At 38.5% G+C, this 14,846-nt stretch overlaps 1 protein-coding gene across 6 annotated transcripts in view; it reads left to right on the top strand.

Moving 5' to 3' along the window:
- The window catches only part of PAIP1 (poly(A) binding protein interacting protein 1), a 30,411-nt gene that overhangs the window by 7,839 nt on the left and 7,726 nt on the right, over positions 1 to 14,846 (top strand). For all 6 annotated transcript variants that reach the window (XM_042804678.1, XM_032993068.2, XM_032993073.2 and 3 more), the window contains 4 exons: positions 4,628 to 4,816; positions 9,455 to 9,567; positions 11,795 to 11,906; positions 13,160 to 13,285. In XM_042804678.1, the coding sequence (XP_042660612.1) occupies positions 4,628 to 4,816; positions 9,455 to 9,567; positions 11,795 to 11,906; positions 13,160 to 13,285 (540 nt within the window). The remainder of the gene's footprint in view (positions 1 to 4,627; positions 4,817 to 9,454; positions 9,568 to 11,794; positions 11,907 to 13,159; positions 13,286 to 14,846) is intronic.

Below are 14,846 nucleotides of genomic sequence, written 5' to 3'. Positions count from 1 at the left end.
TTGGATTGCCAGTGGGAAATGTCTGACTTGTTCTCTGGCATGGGTGTATGATAATAATATGGCTGTCAGTCCATCAGAAGGGCATAATGATGTTCTCACTTCATAGTTTTAGGAGTGAGATCTGTATTATCTTGCATGAATCCTTCCCATACCCTGCTTTTCTTCTGGGTTTTTGGTTTTGCTTTGGTTTGGTTTTTTTGACTTCAGTTAATTTACAAAAGGAAGCTAAGCAACTTCAGTGTTGGTTTTATACATTTAGCCAAACATGAGGGTGTCACTTAACCTCCTACAGCATGGATGGGTGATTTTGTGTATGCAACAGTCTTTGTACTGAAGTTTGCAATACCTTTACTGTAAACTTGTTGAGTGCATATAATCTGAAGAGAAAAAAAGCTTGTTCCCAATAAGTCTGAAGAGAAATCAAATCAGTGATAAGTTATTAGTGACCAAGTTCCTGAGTGGAAATGTTGTGAATAATTACCAGGTGTGGGAAAGCGATAATTAGCACGTCCAGAAACAGAGCCCAAAAGAAGATTTGGCCCATGGACCTCTTCTGTAGACTTTCTGGGTTTTATCTTAATATAAATCAGAGGAGTTTTAGTACCTATTTAGCCTTTTCATTGTTACATCTTTAAACTCGTGAGCTGACTCTTAGCAGAAGAGAGACAAATCTATAATCTTCAGACTGGTGAGACTTGTGAATAATTCAGGATCCCATCCTATAGCTATAAAACATATTGGAGAAGGGTTAGACAGTGTTGACTTGACTGAGAAATCATTGAAATTAATGGAAAATTTCTAGTTGACTTTCATGGCTTTGAATTGAAAATTTGTAATGAATATGTAAACTTAGAGCCTCCTGTTAGCTAACAGCTGTTTAAAAGTAATCAAGGGCTTTGCTTGGTTTTCCTTTAGTTCATACAGTACATCGTGCTATCTTCTATGTTAAATCTTAGAATCTGCCAATGAGAAATGCAAGTGGTTTATATCTAGAGGTTACTGGGCTAAGTGTAATCTGTTTCTGAAGTATCAAGTGTTAATAATTTAGCCATATACAACTTTATTATAATGTTTGAATTACTCCTTTTTCTCTCCCATTTGTTCTATTCCCTGACATAGTTACAAAAACCTAGACTGCCTTTGGTGTTGCATATGTAGTACAGGTAGATGAATGTGGTACAGAGTTTAGCCTCTTAATTAACAAATGGGAAAAGGAGTGTGAATACAGGGACACCAGTATACCAAATTGTATCTGGACCCCTTCCAAAGCAAAGACATTTTCCACCAAGACTAAATTCTTATCAGGTGAGTATGAGAGGAAGATACCTTCCTCTCTGCTGAATGAGGATCTCTTAACAACCTGATGACTGTAAGAAAGAACAACTTTTACTAGGCACAGCAATTGCATTCCCCGCAACGTGACTGGAGAGTTTTCAAACAGGTTGTTTGGAGAGATGCTAGTTCAGCTGTTTGTGATTAAGCTGCAGTTGTTGCACAGTACTGTCATAGTTCTGTGGAACAAAATACTTTATTTTACAGAACTTTTACTGGGCTGTTTGAAATTACCTAGTAAAAGTTGATTTCCTGTAGCGAAATGGAATATTTAGCAAGCTACACATATGCCAGTTAGCCTTTATTCTTTTTCTTTATGATCTCCAAACCATTAGAATTGTAGAATATTTTAGGTTGGAAAGGACCTCTGAAGTTTCTCTGCTCCAATCCCCAACCCAAAGTAAACCAACTTAGATCAGGTTGTTGAAGGTTTTATTCTTATGAGTAGTAACAATTTGTCACCATTTTCATAAACCAGTATTTTTCTCCTATTTCTGATGGGCTATATTAAGTAATCTTGTCTTTAGTATTATTCACTGGGCAAATGTTCTACTTGATTAAATATCATAGGAAATCTTTCTGGTTTTTCTTTTGTTATATTGATGTGTCCCCCCATTAGCTTAACTTGTATACTCTTATGACATGGCTCTTTGAATAATTTTGGAAAATCTGCTTTTTTCCCCACACATTATTCACAGGTCATGAAATTAATGTCAGTACTTGATTTTCAGCAATGTGTATCTGTCTTTCTCCACAGTTCATATCCAGATAAAAATCTCAGATCCATGTTGCTTCACAGTAGAGAAGAGATCAGGGCATTTTGAAGAAATAAAGTAAATTACATCCCCTTGTTAAGGGAAAGGTGGTGGGGAGAGGTAGAATATAAATATAAACCTTATCAATGCATCTGTGTCCACTTAAGTTGTGGTTTAACCCCAGCCAGCAAGTAAGCACCACACAACTGCTCATTCACTCCTTCCCCCTCCCAGTGGAATGGGGAGGAGAGTGAAAAGTAAAACTAGTGGTTGAGATAAGAATAGTTTAATAACTAAAATAAAATATAATCATAATAATAAAACATAGTAAGGATAATTGTAATGAAAAGTAACATAATAGAGACACATAAATAAAACCCAAGAAAAGACAAGCAATGCACAATGCAATTGCTCACCACCCACCAACCGATGCCAGAGCAGTGATCTGCCCCTCGCAGCCAACTCCCCCCAGTTTATATACTGAGCATGACATTCTGTGGTATGGAATACCCCTTTGGCTAGTTCGGGTCAGCTGTCCTGGCCATGCTTCCCCCAATTCTTGTGCACCTTCTCACTGGCAGAGCATAAGAAACTGAAAAATCCTTAACTTATCATAAGTGCTACATAGCAACTACAAAAACAGTGTGCTAACAATATGATTCTCACACTAAATCCAAAACACAGCACCGTAACTCTGTCCCAACCAAAACCAGGACAACTAAGTAGAAAAAATGTTTTATCATTTTTAGCTCAATTTTTTATTACAGTAGTTGCATTTTAAACCTTTTTCTTGTTAAATAGTAGATTAATTGAGAATCCTGATGTTCTCTATGTTACCCTTATGTTTTGAATGGCTAATTAAAAGTAATGATTTTTTAGCAGTCCCTTTTCAGGATTCTGATTGCACTTCTGAAATCTATGAGATTCTTTTCACAATCTTTTGTGTAGTGTGACAAAGTGAATTATTTCTACTGTGTTATTACTAGTGACATCACAAGGTATGCCACTTCCTTTGCTATTCCCCTCATATACTAGTGTTATAATCATCCAGAAAAGTATTGATTTTTAGATAGTTACATACATTCATTTCTGAATAGATAAAATCAGCAGCCTTCTGTTCCATTGTCCGGAGCATAAACACTGATAAAGTGGTGTTGTGCTAGCTTATCCTTTCCTTAGGGAGCAGGTGTGTTTATTGTATTTTTAACCTCAGTAGCAGCAAATTAATGCAATACCATTTGAGTACTTTCATTTCATACATTGTAATCTTTCATCCATTGCTAAGAGATGCAAATTTGCTGACTTTAAAAGGTTCGTTTTCTTGGCTATGCTTTCTACATGGGAACACTACACTGTATTTGTTATATTTTTGTAATTTCATAGAATCACACAATGGGTTGGAAGGGACCTTAAAGACCATCTAGCTCCAACCCCCTGCCATGGGCAGGGACACCTTCCACCAGCCCAGGGTGCTCCCAGCCCCATCCAACCTGGCCTTGAACCCTTCCAGGGAGGGAGCAGCCACAGCTGCTCTGGGCAACCTGTGCCAGCGCCTCACCACCCTCACAGGAAAGAATATCTTCCAAACATCTAATTTAAATCTACCCTCTTTCAGTTTAAAACCATTACCCCTTATCCTATCCCTGCACTCCCTGACAAAGAGTCCCTCCCCACCTTTCCTGTAGCCCCCTTTAAGCACTGGAAGGCCACTCTAAGGTCTCCCCAGAGCCTTCTCGTCTCCAGGCTGAACAACCCCAGCTCTCTCAGCCTGTCCTCACAGGGAGCTGCTCCAGCCCCTGACCATCTTTGTGGCCTCCTCTGGACCCCCTCAAGCAGCCCATGTGCTTCTTGTGTTGGAGCCCCAGAGCTGGCCCCAGCGCTGCAGGGGGGGTCTCACGAGAGCAGAGCAGAGGGGCAGAATCCCCTCCCTTGACCTGCTGCCCACACTGCTCTTGATGCAGCCCAGGACACGGTTGGATTTCTGGACTGCAAACGCACATTGCTGGCTCATATCTCCTTTCTGTGTATTTTGGAGCACTATACATTCTATGTAAGCCCCAAATACTTTGAAACAAATTTTCAATTCTTTTTCCTTCTGCAGTTCATATATCTGCAGCACAGTTCATGTGTGCATCAGGAATGGGTGTTGAACCTCAATATGGTAGTTTTATTCTTAACAGATATACTTACTTAATAGTTTGTTAGTTAATCTTGCAACTAACTTGGCAAGCTATTTGATTTCTTTTTATGCTGTCTTTTGATTTGTTTTTAAGCTGTCTTTTGATTTGTTTTTCTGGGAGACCCTAATCTCTATAAAAACATGTTACCTAGTTCTTAAGATGATAATGCTGCTGGAGCTTTCTTATGCACTGAGGTCTGTGCACTCTAAAAATGTTGAAGTGAACTGTGTAATAAAGATCACTGTCAAGTATACAGAGAGTCAAGACTAAGGACTATATGGTTACTTCTGAAGATAGTAAGAATAACAACATTATTTTACATTCCTTTTACATAGTCGATATATTCTTTCACTGCTGTAGGATTCTTCCTTTGAAGATAGATATGATGGCTATCTGACTTTGGCAGAATATGTACAAGACTTCCTAAATCACCTCACTGAGCAACCAGGTTGTTTTGAAACGGAAATAGAGCAGTTTGCTGAAACACTGAACGCCTGGGTCACTGCGGATGAAGCTCTACAGGAACTTGTTGAACTCATCTATCAGCAGGTGATCTGTGTATTCTAATTTGTTACATAGTTGTATCTGTATAGTATTTTAATGGTTTGAGTATTTCTTTTTAGACTGATAGATACAGGGAAAGACTTTGTTCAGTAAACCGAAATGGTAGCTCAAGTGTGGGATACTTGGGTGGTTGATAAATTTCCCCAATTTCCTGTTTCCTTCGTTGTGTATTTGAGTCTCCTGGGTCACATACAAGAGTTGAAATTACAGCACTTTAATTAAAGGGAGTTATATTTGAATTGCTGTATTTATATAGTAGAAGTTGAATAAACTCTTAACCGATGTCAGAGTTGTACATTTTTTTCTATCCTGCAAAAAAAATTTCTTCATAGTACCAGGATACTTTTAATTCCTTGGTATTTTAAAAAATTAAATTTATACGTACTGTACACATCACCTTTTCGGAAACGCTCCTTCATTTATAGGTTTTCTTCTTCATTTGGAATATACCTGTTTCAGAACAACATAATTGAAAGAAAGGAAAGCTCATCTAATGGTAACTAGGTCCAGTCCCGTTGATGGACATGGAAATGAGGACAGAGACCTTGAGATGAACTCTCTACTAATTGAGGGAGCCATTGGAAAGAACAGTTTAATATCTGTTGCTTAGCAAATGAGCTGCTGTTTCTGTCTTTTGGGCTTGCTGCAGAGAATGAAGTCACACTTGTGCTTGCCATTTCCTACACTGAGTGTCTCTCACTTTCCTGGGTTGGTTGCTTTCAAATTCTACCTTGAAGAATGCAAACTCTTACTCACCTTTAAAGTGGCAGATACTTGCAGAATATTTTAATCTGAGGTATGTTGGAGCTGCATGACTGGTTGGTTGTTATACAGACCTGTAGAGTCTCAAGTTTCTAATTATCATACAGAATTAATGCACATTTAATTCAGAACAGTTTAGTTAGATGTTAAGATTACCTGTGCTGTGTTCAGGAAGAACATTTTCCCGTCCTTTATTTGAACTCATGGAGGATACTTAAAAAAAGATTAACATATTCAACATAACTTTATTGGAAGAAAAAAAGTGGAATTTATCCATTTTTAACTTCAAATATGTTAAATGCATTGACTCTCATTTAATGTAAGTCTTCTAATGTTATCATAGAATCACAGAATGGGTTGGGTTGGAAGGGACATTAGAGATCATCTAGTTCCACCCCCCTTGCTACAGGCAGGGACACCTTCCCCTAGACCAGGTCACTCAAAGCCCCGTCCAACCTGGCCTTAAAACCTTCCAGGGAGGGGGCAGCCACGGCTGCTCTGGGCAACCTGGGCCAGTGTCCCATCACCCTCACAGGGAAGAATTTCTTCCTTATATCTAATCTAAGTCTGCCCTCTTTCAGTTTACAGCCACTGTCTCTTACCCTGTCACTACACCCCCTGATAAACAGTCCCTCCCCACCTTTCCTGTAGCCCCCTTTAAGCACTGGAAGGCCAATGTTAAGGTCTCCCCAGAGCCTTCTCTTCTCCAGGCTGAACAACCCCAGCTCTCTCAGCCTGTCCTCACAGGGGAGCTGCTCCAGCCCCTGACCATCTTTGTGGCCTCCTCTGGACCCCCTCAAGTAGGTCCATGTCCTTCTTGTGTTGGGGCCCCAGAGCTGGACACAGCACTGCAGGGGGGTCTCACGAGAGCAGAGCAGAGGGGCAGAATCCCCTCCCTCGACCTGCTGCCCACGCTTCTCTTGATGCCGCCCAGGACACGGTTGGATTTCTGCGCAATGAGCGCACATTGCTGGCTCATGGTCAGTTTTCCACCCACAAACACCCCCCAAGTCCTTCTCCGCAGGGCTGCTCTCAGTCCGCTCATCACCCAGCCTGTATTTATGCTTGAGATTGCCTTGACCCATGTGCAGGACCCTGCACTTGGCCTTGTTGCACTTCATGTTGTTCACACAAGCCCACCTCTCCAGCCTGTCCAGGTCCCTCTGGATGCCATCCCTGCCCTCCAGCATGACACCACACAGCTTGGTGCCATTGGCAAACTTGCTGAAGGTGCGCTCAGACCCACCGTCCATGTCACCAACAAAGATGCTAAACAGCACTGGTCCCAACACTGACCCCTGAGGAACTCCATGTGTCACTGGTCTCCACTTGGATATCAAGCCATTGACTGCAACTCAAGTGCAACCATCCAGCCAATTATTTATTCACGGAGTGGTCCATCCATCAAATCCATGTCTCTCCAATTTAGAGTCAAGGATGTCATATGGGACAGTGTCAAATGCTTTGCACAAGTTCAGGTAGATGATGTCTGATGATGTCAGGTAGCTCTTCTTCCCTCATTTACCAGCACTGTAACCCTATCACAGAAGGCCACCAAATTCATCATTGTTGCCTCTTCTTCTTTCCCACTGTTTAAAAACAAGTCCAGTGTTAGGGTTGGCTCTGCTTTCCTCAACTAAGAAGCACTGAGTGTTATTAGTCCGAAATTATGTGAAAAATAAAATTTAGTGTAAAAAATCTGTACTAGTATCCAAAAGCATTGGCTTTAGTTTTGTGGTGTGTCAGGATGAAATAATGTTTGAGTGTAAGTCAACTATGCCTATTACTTTTCTGTCTTGAGCAGAGGCTCAAGTATTTGTGTTTCCTGGCTTATCACAAAACTGTTAGAATTGCTGAAGTGTATTTATAAGCATCTGCTTCAGTGATGTTAATTTATCCTAATTGAGCAGTTTTACAGATGCCAGGTTTGTGAAGGGAAAAGACTAAAATTAAGGAAACTCAAGTCATGTACAGGCCTCCCTTCATCTGTGTATCAGGTATCTTAGCCTGTCTTAATACCCCCTGTTCTTCCTAATCTGTTTATGTCCCTGGACAGAGTGAAGTGCTAGTTCTCTTGTTTTCCAAAAGTTGAACACAGACTTCATAGCTTAAGAATCTTGACTATGGTATAGTTAGTACAGTGGATTTATTCCTATTACAGCAACTAAAGTTTCTCAAGATATGTATTGATAGATTAGCCTTCATGCTTAGATAGTGACTTTTTGGGGTCAGAGATAAACTGGAATTACTAGCAACAATAATTCAAGGAAGATGATACTGCACTGTAATGATTGGTTATTAAGAAGACATAAAGTGGCTTTATTGGTCTCTGCGCTATGCCAGTTCATACTACCTAAAATTTAATTTTTTCAGTATTTGATTCAACCACAAATACAGACCAACTGATTAGGAAGGTAATGTTTTAAAAATACAGATGGGGTTTGAAGAATTTTTGTGTGTGTTTGGGTTTTGTTTTTTTTTTTTCCCTTAGGAAAGAGACGTGTAATTTAAGTGATGTATTTTGCCATATAAAAAAGGGGCACCTCTTCTAATCCAAGCAGCTGATTGAACCAAAGCTCCAAAAAGCTTGTTAGGCATTTCACATGCCTTTTATAAGAAACTAAATTCTATTTGACTATCTTAATTACTTAACTTGTATCTTCCAAAGACATTTCAGTTTTTTCCAGCAACTTCATGCACATAATACAGTTACATTGACCGCATATTTTTATTTGCCTGTAGAACGTAACTACATAAAATGCATTGACATGGTAATGGAAAGATGCTTTCTTTCAAACATGTTGGAAGCAGAAGCATGCAAGCACATCTGTAGTGCTGATAAACGGTCAAGATGTAAAAGGAATGTTCAAAGTTAATAAAGCTGTAAGAGGAGTTTAATGAATTCTTAGTATTCCTGTTTTCTTTTTGCCAGAGCTGATAGAGTTATTTACACCAGAACCTCTTTTCACTCAAGCTGTGTCTGAGAAATAATTTCAAATTCAAGTTTTACTAGAAGAGAGTTACAAACAAGTGAACAGTAATAAACTGCCACAATATTCTGCACTAAATTCTGGGAGAGGTTGAATGTAGACACTGCTGAATTTCCAATTACTTTTTTCCACCTCGAAATTTTGAACTATCAGGTTTGAAGCAAAATTTTTTTCAGGCAGGGTGTAACTTATGTTGTGGAATTTCATTCCTACCACCTGTTTTTAGATTACAAAAGTGTAAATGTTCAACAGTAACAGGACTTGCTTTAGAAAAAAAGACCCATCAGGAGCTATTAACTGTAATGATACAGTTTTAACTTCTGAATCAGGAGCTTCCTCTTCTGCAGATTGCTGGAGAATGTACAGGAGAAAGTATTTGTCTTTACTTGCCATGTTCTTGTACTCTTTCCCTGAAAATTCAGTAGTGCCAAAAATAGATTCTGGGATAAATAGCTCTTACACTGAATGAAGGTGACTTGTTTGTTTTTATGTACTCATTGCTCCTTGAGAGAGTACGTGTCCTTGAAAAAGTGTCTTAATGTCTACTGTTTATTTTTTGTATAAACAGTTTGTAACTGACTTTCAGACACTCTTTAGTTGTAGGTCACAGTGGAGAAGTAGAGTTGAGGACACATGGCATAATGGTGGTGGTTGTCTAAAAGCCACAAAATCACAGTATAATGAACTTTTAAGTGCTGAAAAGTGTGGATGATAAACAAAAATTAACATGACAAATAGTAATTATTAATCGCTCTTAAATTGTCTAATCAACTGTTGTTAAACACAGTTTTCAATAAAGCTTTTAAAGATATTTCCTGATAGCCTAATCATGTTTTATGAATAATTTATTTTTCCACTTTTGTTTTGGAAGGCCACAACTGTTCCAAATTTTTCCTACATGGGAGCACGGTTGTGTAATTACCTATCTCACCATCTAACCATTAGTCCACAAAGCGGGAACTTCCGACAGTTGTTACTTCAAAGGTCAGTATCAGCATGCCATTTTAAGCATGACTTTCTCAGGTTACGTGTCTTCCTATTTTGTATGTAACTCTTAACATCATGTACAAAGAGATGTATATATTTAAAATAGAAGTTTAGATTGAGAATTATTAAAGCACAGGTACATACTGAATATCAAATACATATATTTTAAAATACTTTAATATTTTTTAATATGAAAATATGATTCCATTCAGAGTTCTGTGGGCTATTTTGAACTGATTACCTTAGACTTATTTGAAACTACAGGGTAAATTTGAAAACTAGTCAGCTTTAAGAGTATATTAAATGCACATATAGGTACCGTCCTTGTCCTTTGACTCTTGCCAGGACTTATTTCATTGTGGCTTTTTCTTTAATTACTTTTCTGGCTAGAGTTGCTGTGTAAGGTTCATTCACTGATCATTTAATTGACTTTATATCTCTGAAGTAGATGCATAAAATCCAGAAATTCAGTTTTCAGTTACTACGGATTATTGTTTAATAATGATTAGAACTCATAGTTGATAAAAATGCAACATTTCTTAAATGGATGTATTTCCTTTTAACTCCTACTCCATTAAATTTGAAGCAGTAGTACACTTTAATACTTCAGAATTCTTTAGAAATGACCCTTTTTTTCTCTAAGGATTTCTGGCTTTCTAACCTTCAGGCTTGCTTCTTATTTTAAAAGTTTTAGTTAGTCTACCTATGTTTAGAAGCAAAAGCAGTATAAACTTTAACAGCAATGCCTTCTGATGATCTTATATCAGGAGTTGTAACTTATGGAGAAGCTGAAAATACTTTTTTTTTTCCCCTTTTCCCAAAGCAAATGAGCCTTATTGTCTTCAAAACTGTTGCTTTTATCTTCTCAGTTTTTAATTATGTAAATTACCTGAACATGAAGAAAATCCCTATTAATGTTGGATTATCTGGTTCCTGGTTTTTAAAGCCAACCCAATAGTTAACATTAATTTTAGCACCCTGAAGCCATGAATTGAAAGTTGCTTATGTTTTTATTACTAATATGGATGGAATGGGGGGGTGGAGGAATAAACAGCATAACAGTATGACCACAGAAAGCTCCTTTTCTGTTCTCAGCCCAAGTTTCTACCTTACATTTTGTATTTCACCTCCTTAGATTTTTCAGTTTTCCAGTGTTTCTTAATCCATTACATAACCATTGAAAATACATTAGAAGTTGTCTGGATTTCCTTTTACCTCAAATATTTTTTAATTCGGTTTTTGAACTGCTATGTAAACTTGTATACTTTTGGCACAGCTGTTGAATACTAGAAAAATTATTTCACTGCCATGTTATCTTAAGCCTGTTATTTGTATTTATATCTAAATTATAGAATCATAAAATCACAGAATGGTTTGGTTTGGAAGGGACCTAAAAGATCATATAGTTCCAACGCCCCTGCCACGGGCAGGGACACCTTCCACTAGACCAGGTTGCTCAAAGCCCCGTCCAGCCTGGCCTGGAACCCTTCCAGGGAGGGGGCAGTCACAGTTTCTCTGGAAAACCTGTGCCAGTGTCCCACCACCCTCACAGTGGAGAATTTCTTCCTTACAGCTAATCTAGATCTACCCTTTTTCATTTTAAAACCATTAGCCCTTGTCCTATCACCACAGTTGGCCTTGTTGAACTTCATGAGGTTCACACAAGCCCACCTCTCCAGCCTGTCAAAGTCCCTCTGGATGGCATCCCTTCCCTCCAGCGTGTTGACTGCACCACACAGCTTGATATCATGAATTATGCATCACTGTCACTTAAAGTGGTGAGATAAAGAATTTACTGAATAAGTATAAAGCCATCTAAGACAATGAGGGCAGCACGCTGAAAAGGGGAATATGTCTTTCAGAGTATATCTGCTTTATTTTTGTGGACATTTGGCTGGCTGTGTTAATCCTCCTGGACCCATATTCTAACACATAAACGCTTTAACTCTTTTACAGTTTTTACATGTTGTAATTTGCTCTGTTTCGTTTTGCTGTCTCACATATCTCAGTGCTTCGAAACAATCATGTATATTCATCTTGAAGGACACGCATCGATGGTGTCTTTGTGAAGTCCTCTCATTTCCCTTGGAAATCATGCTTCCTGGCACTCAGCATTTAACACTTTTAATGAAGTTCATAAGTTCTTAGCATTCTATTAATTAAGTAGCATGCTATAGATGTTGGGATGTGTACAGTTTGTATGATTTTGTTTTAATGTTTACAGGTGTCGAACAGAGTATGAAAACAGAGATGAAGCTACCAAAGGAGATGAGACTACCCGAAAACAATTTCATGCCTTTGTGCTGTTCTTAGCTGAACTTTACCTTAACCTAGAGGTAAGAAGAAAGTTGCATGTCAGGTGGTTCTTCATTAATTTTTTGCTGTGTTTAGGTAAACACTGAAATGGAATACAATTTGAGGTGTTTTTATAAAGAGAGAGCAGAATAAAAGAGCTTTAGAGCAGTTTTATTATAAGGTGTGTCCAAGAAACAAGATAAACAAAAAAGAACAAGATCATTGGAAGTGTATAAAGATTTAAAAGAAAAGTGTAAGAATTCATAAAACAAACCAGCCATAAACCACCTTTGGAATGCAGCTTTTGGTACTTCCTTTTGATTGGCACAACCCCCAGATGACTACACTTAACCCACATAGGAAATGTTACAACCTAGTACAAGCAGATCAGGATCAATAGCGCATGTAATTCAGTATTTAGCCACTAATAGGAGCTATTATCAAATCCTTGAGGAAGGTGTAGAAATCCTTAAAATGAGAAATTAAAAGTGCAGACCTTCAAAGACCTATTTCTTCTGAAGGTTGAGTCATTGGCTTATGCATGAAGCATGAAATCTTGTATTTAGATGGGTTTTGTTAGCTGTGGTATATACAGAGATGGGTATGTACACATAAATCTTTGGCCCTTACACCTGTGAGTTCAATAAGTTCATTATCTGCTGTACTGTACATATAAACATATTTTTGACTGGATTATTTCAACGCTTTGATTGAAGCAGACACTATAAAAATGTTCTGATGGCATGAATAAAAAATAATTCTCTGACTTTTCCATTTTTGTTCATAAGTGGTCTGTGAAATCTGCTTTTCACTTGCTGGCAGTAGAAAAGAAGATATTAAAAGGTCTTGGGGGTGGGGGAGTTGTCCAGTTCTGTGGAGTATACCATTTATTTTAAAACCATTTTCTTTAATTTTTTAAATGCACAAAGAGTACCTACTAGAAGTAAGCCACTTCAGCTGTAGAGAATATATAGTGTAATATGGGAAAGAACATGGGGTTCTGGGAATTTGGGATTTTGTGGACCATTTTCCTGTCATTTGGCAGCTTTTCTGAGCAATTTATTATCAAAGAAACAAAATGCTAGACTTGCTTTGTTATGTATATGTCATAATCGTAAGGATATTACTCAAAGTCTGTTTAAAATAATTACAGTGTTTGGCATGTTCTTCCAACTAAAGAGCTCAACTATGTTGATTACAAACCAAATCATCCAGCATACAAGAGAGAAAAATGTGACTAAATAAATTTCTAAAACTTAAGTCTTTTAAATTTTTTTTTGTATATATTTTGCAGATTAAAGGAACAAAGGGACAAGTAATGCGAGCAGAAATCCTTCAAGAAGGTCTTCGGGAATTACTGAATGCACTCTTCTCTAATCCTGTGGACAGTAATTTGATATGTGCAGTGAAACTGCTGAAGGTGAGATTTTTTCAAAGGAAAAAAAAAATCAAGTTTTTCAAACTTCCTACCTTTGGTAGCAGTGGGGAAACTGCAAATGAGGAAGTGTTTATAGGGTTTCATGCATTACATCATTAGAAGAGCAAGCTGTAATTTTTTTTTTTTCCTTAGTACCATTATGAAATTAAGCCAATAAAAAAGTAACGTACTGCTTTAAAAGTAAAATGCAAGACCATTTATGTACATACAAGAGGAGTAGAACTGAAGCCAAGGTGCAAAGAAGTCAGCAGTCTCTTCAGGTCTCTTTTTGCTGCTTCTGGTGTGGGAGAACAGTAACCAGCTTGAAGGAATTGTGGGGGTTTATGTATGGTCTTTGTTCTGAAGGACACTCAACTGTTAGGGTCTAGCACTTTTCGTGGCAAAAGGTTCTGATATCAGTTATTTCATACTGTATTTTCTTTATCATTACTACTGTAGAAATACATATATTTCTCTTTAATGATGAAAACAAACCTCTTTGCTTTTAAGTTTTTCTTTTAAAAATTGTTAGCCTCTGTGCAGGGAGAAACTTATCTTCACTAGCCATGATTGTACTCATAGTTGGGAACACACAGGTTATTTCAAGAATGGAGGTTAAAAGCGAAACGGTATTCTTCTGGAGTTTTGCTTCTGTTTTTTTGTGGTTGATTGTTTGTTTTTCCTCATTCTTCCCCCTCCCTCTCCACTATATTTAAAACTCACTATCTCGAATTCCAAATCTGGCAGGTTCTTTTGGTATGGTGAATAGGGAACAGGGAAGAGAGATTTTACATCTTCCCATTTAAACACTTCATTTGAAGTCTGGATGTTTTAGCAGGTTGCTTCATAGCAAGTGTGAGGTTGTGTTCAACAAGCGCATTCGCTCCTGTGGTCAGTCCCTGAGTTGGTAGTGCTACCTTGAGGCAAGGCCCACTGAAGGACCTTTCAAAACAGCAGTATACAAATTGGGAAGATTGCCACTGCTGCTTCTCCAAAGAAGATAGAGGTCTCACTATTTCTGTGGATATTCTTGGAATATTTATTTGACTTCACAGCATCCATTCTCAATTAAAAGACAGCGATCTAAATTATTATATGACACACTGATAAATCTAAAATGTGTTTGATGTGGTTTGGGCCTGGTTGGCAGCCAGCCACAATGCAGCAGCTCTCTCTCCCTTCCCCTCCGGCAACGAGAAGGGACAGAGAGCCAGGCTTGGGGTCCGAGATAGGACTGGGATGGGGAGAAAATTCCCCTTTATGATCACGAGCAAAAGGCAGACTCGTTAGGGGAAGAAAAAAAGAACATACATTTATTACAGACACTAACAACACATAACAGAGTAGGACAGTGAGAAGCATTGCCACATCTTGAGAACACCTTCCCCCCACCCCTCCCTTCTTCCCGGGCTCAGCTCTGCTCCCGATATCTCTACCTCCTCTCCCAGTGGCGCAGGGGCAGGGAATGGGGGGTGCAGTCAGCGTTGCCACTTCCCTTATCTTCGGTGAGGGGAGTGTCCGGAACTTGTTCCTCCTGCTCCATCGTGGTCCCCCTGTCACAGGA

Source organism: Tyto alba, unplaced genomic scaffold (assembly GCF_018691265.1).
Source record: "Tyto alba isolate M040663 unplaced genomic scaffold, T.alba_DEE_v4.0 Super-Scaffold_42, whole genome shotgun sequence".
NCBI classification, from domain to species: domain Eukaryota; kingdom Metazoa; phylum Chordata; class Aves; order Strigiformes; family Tytonidae; genus Tyto; species Tyto alba.
This window is presented reverse-complemented; position numbering and strand designations above follow the sequence as displayed.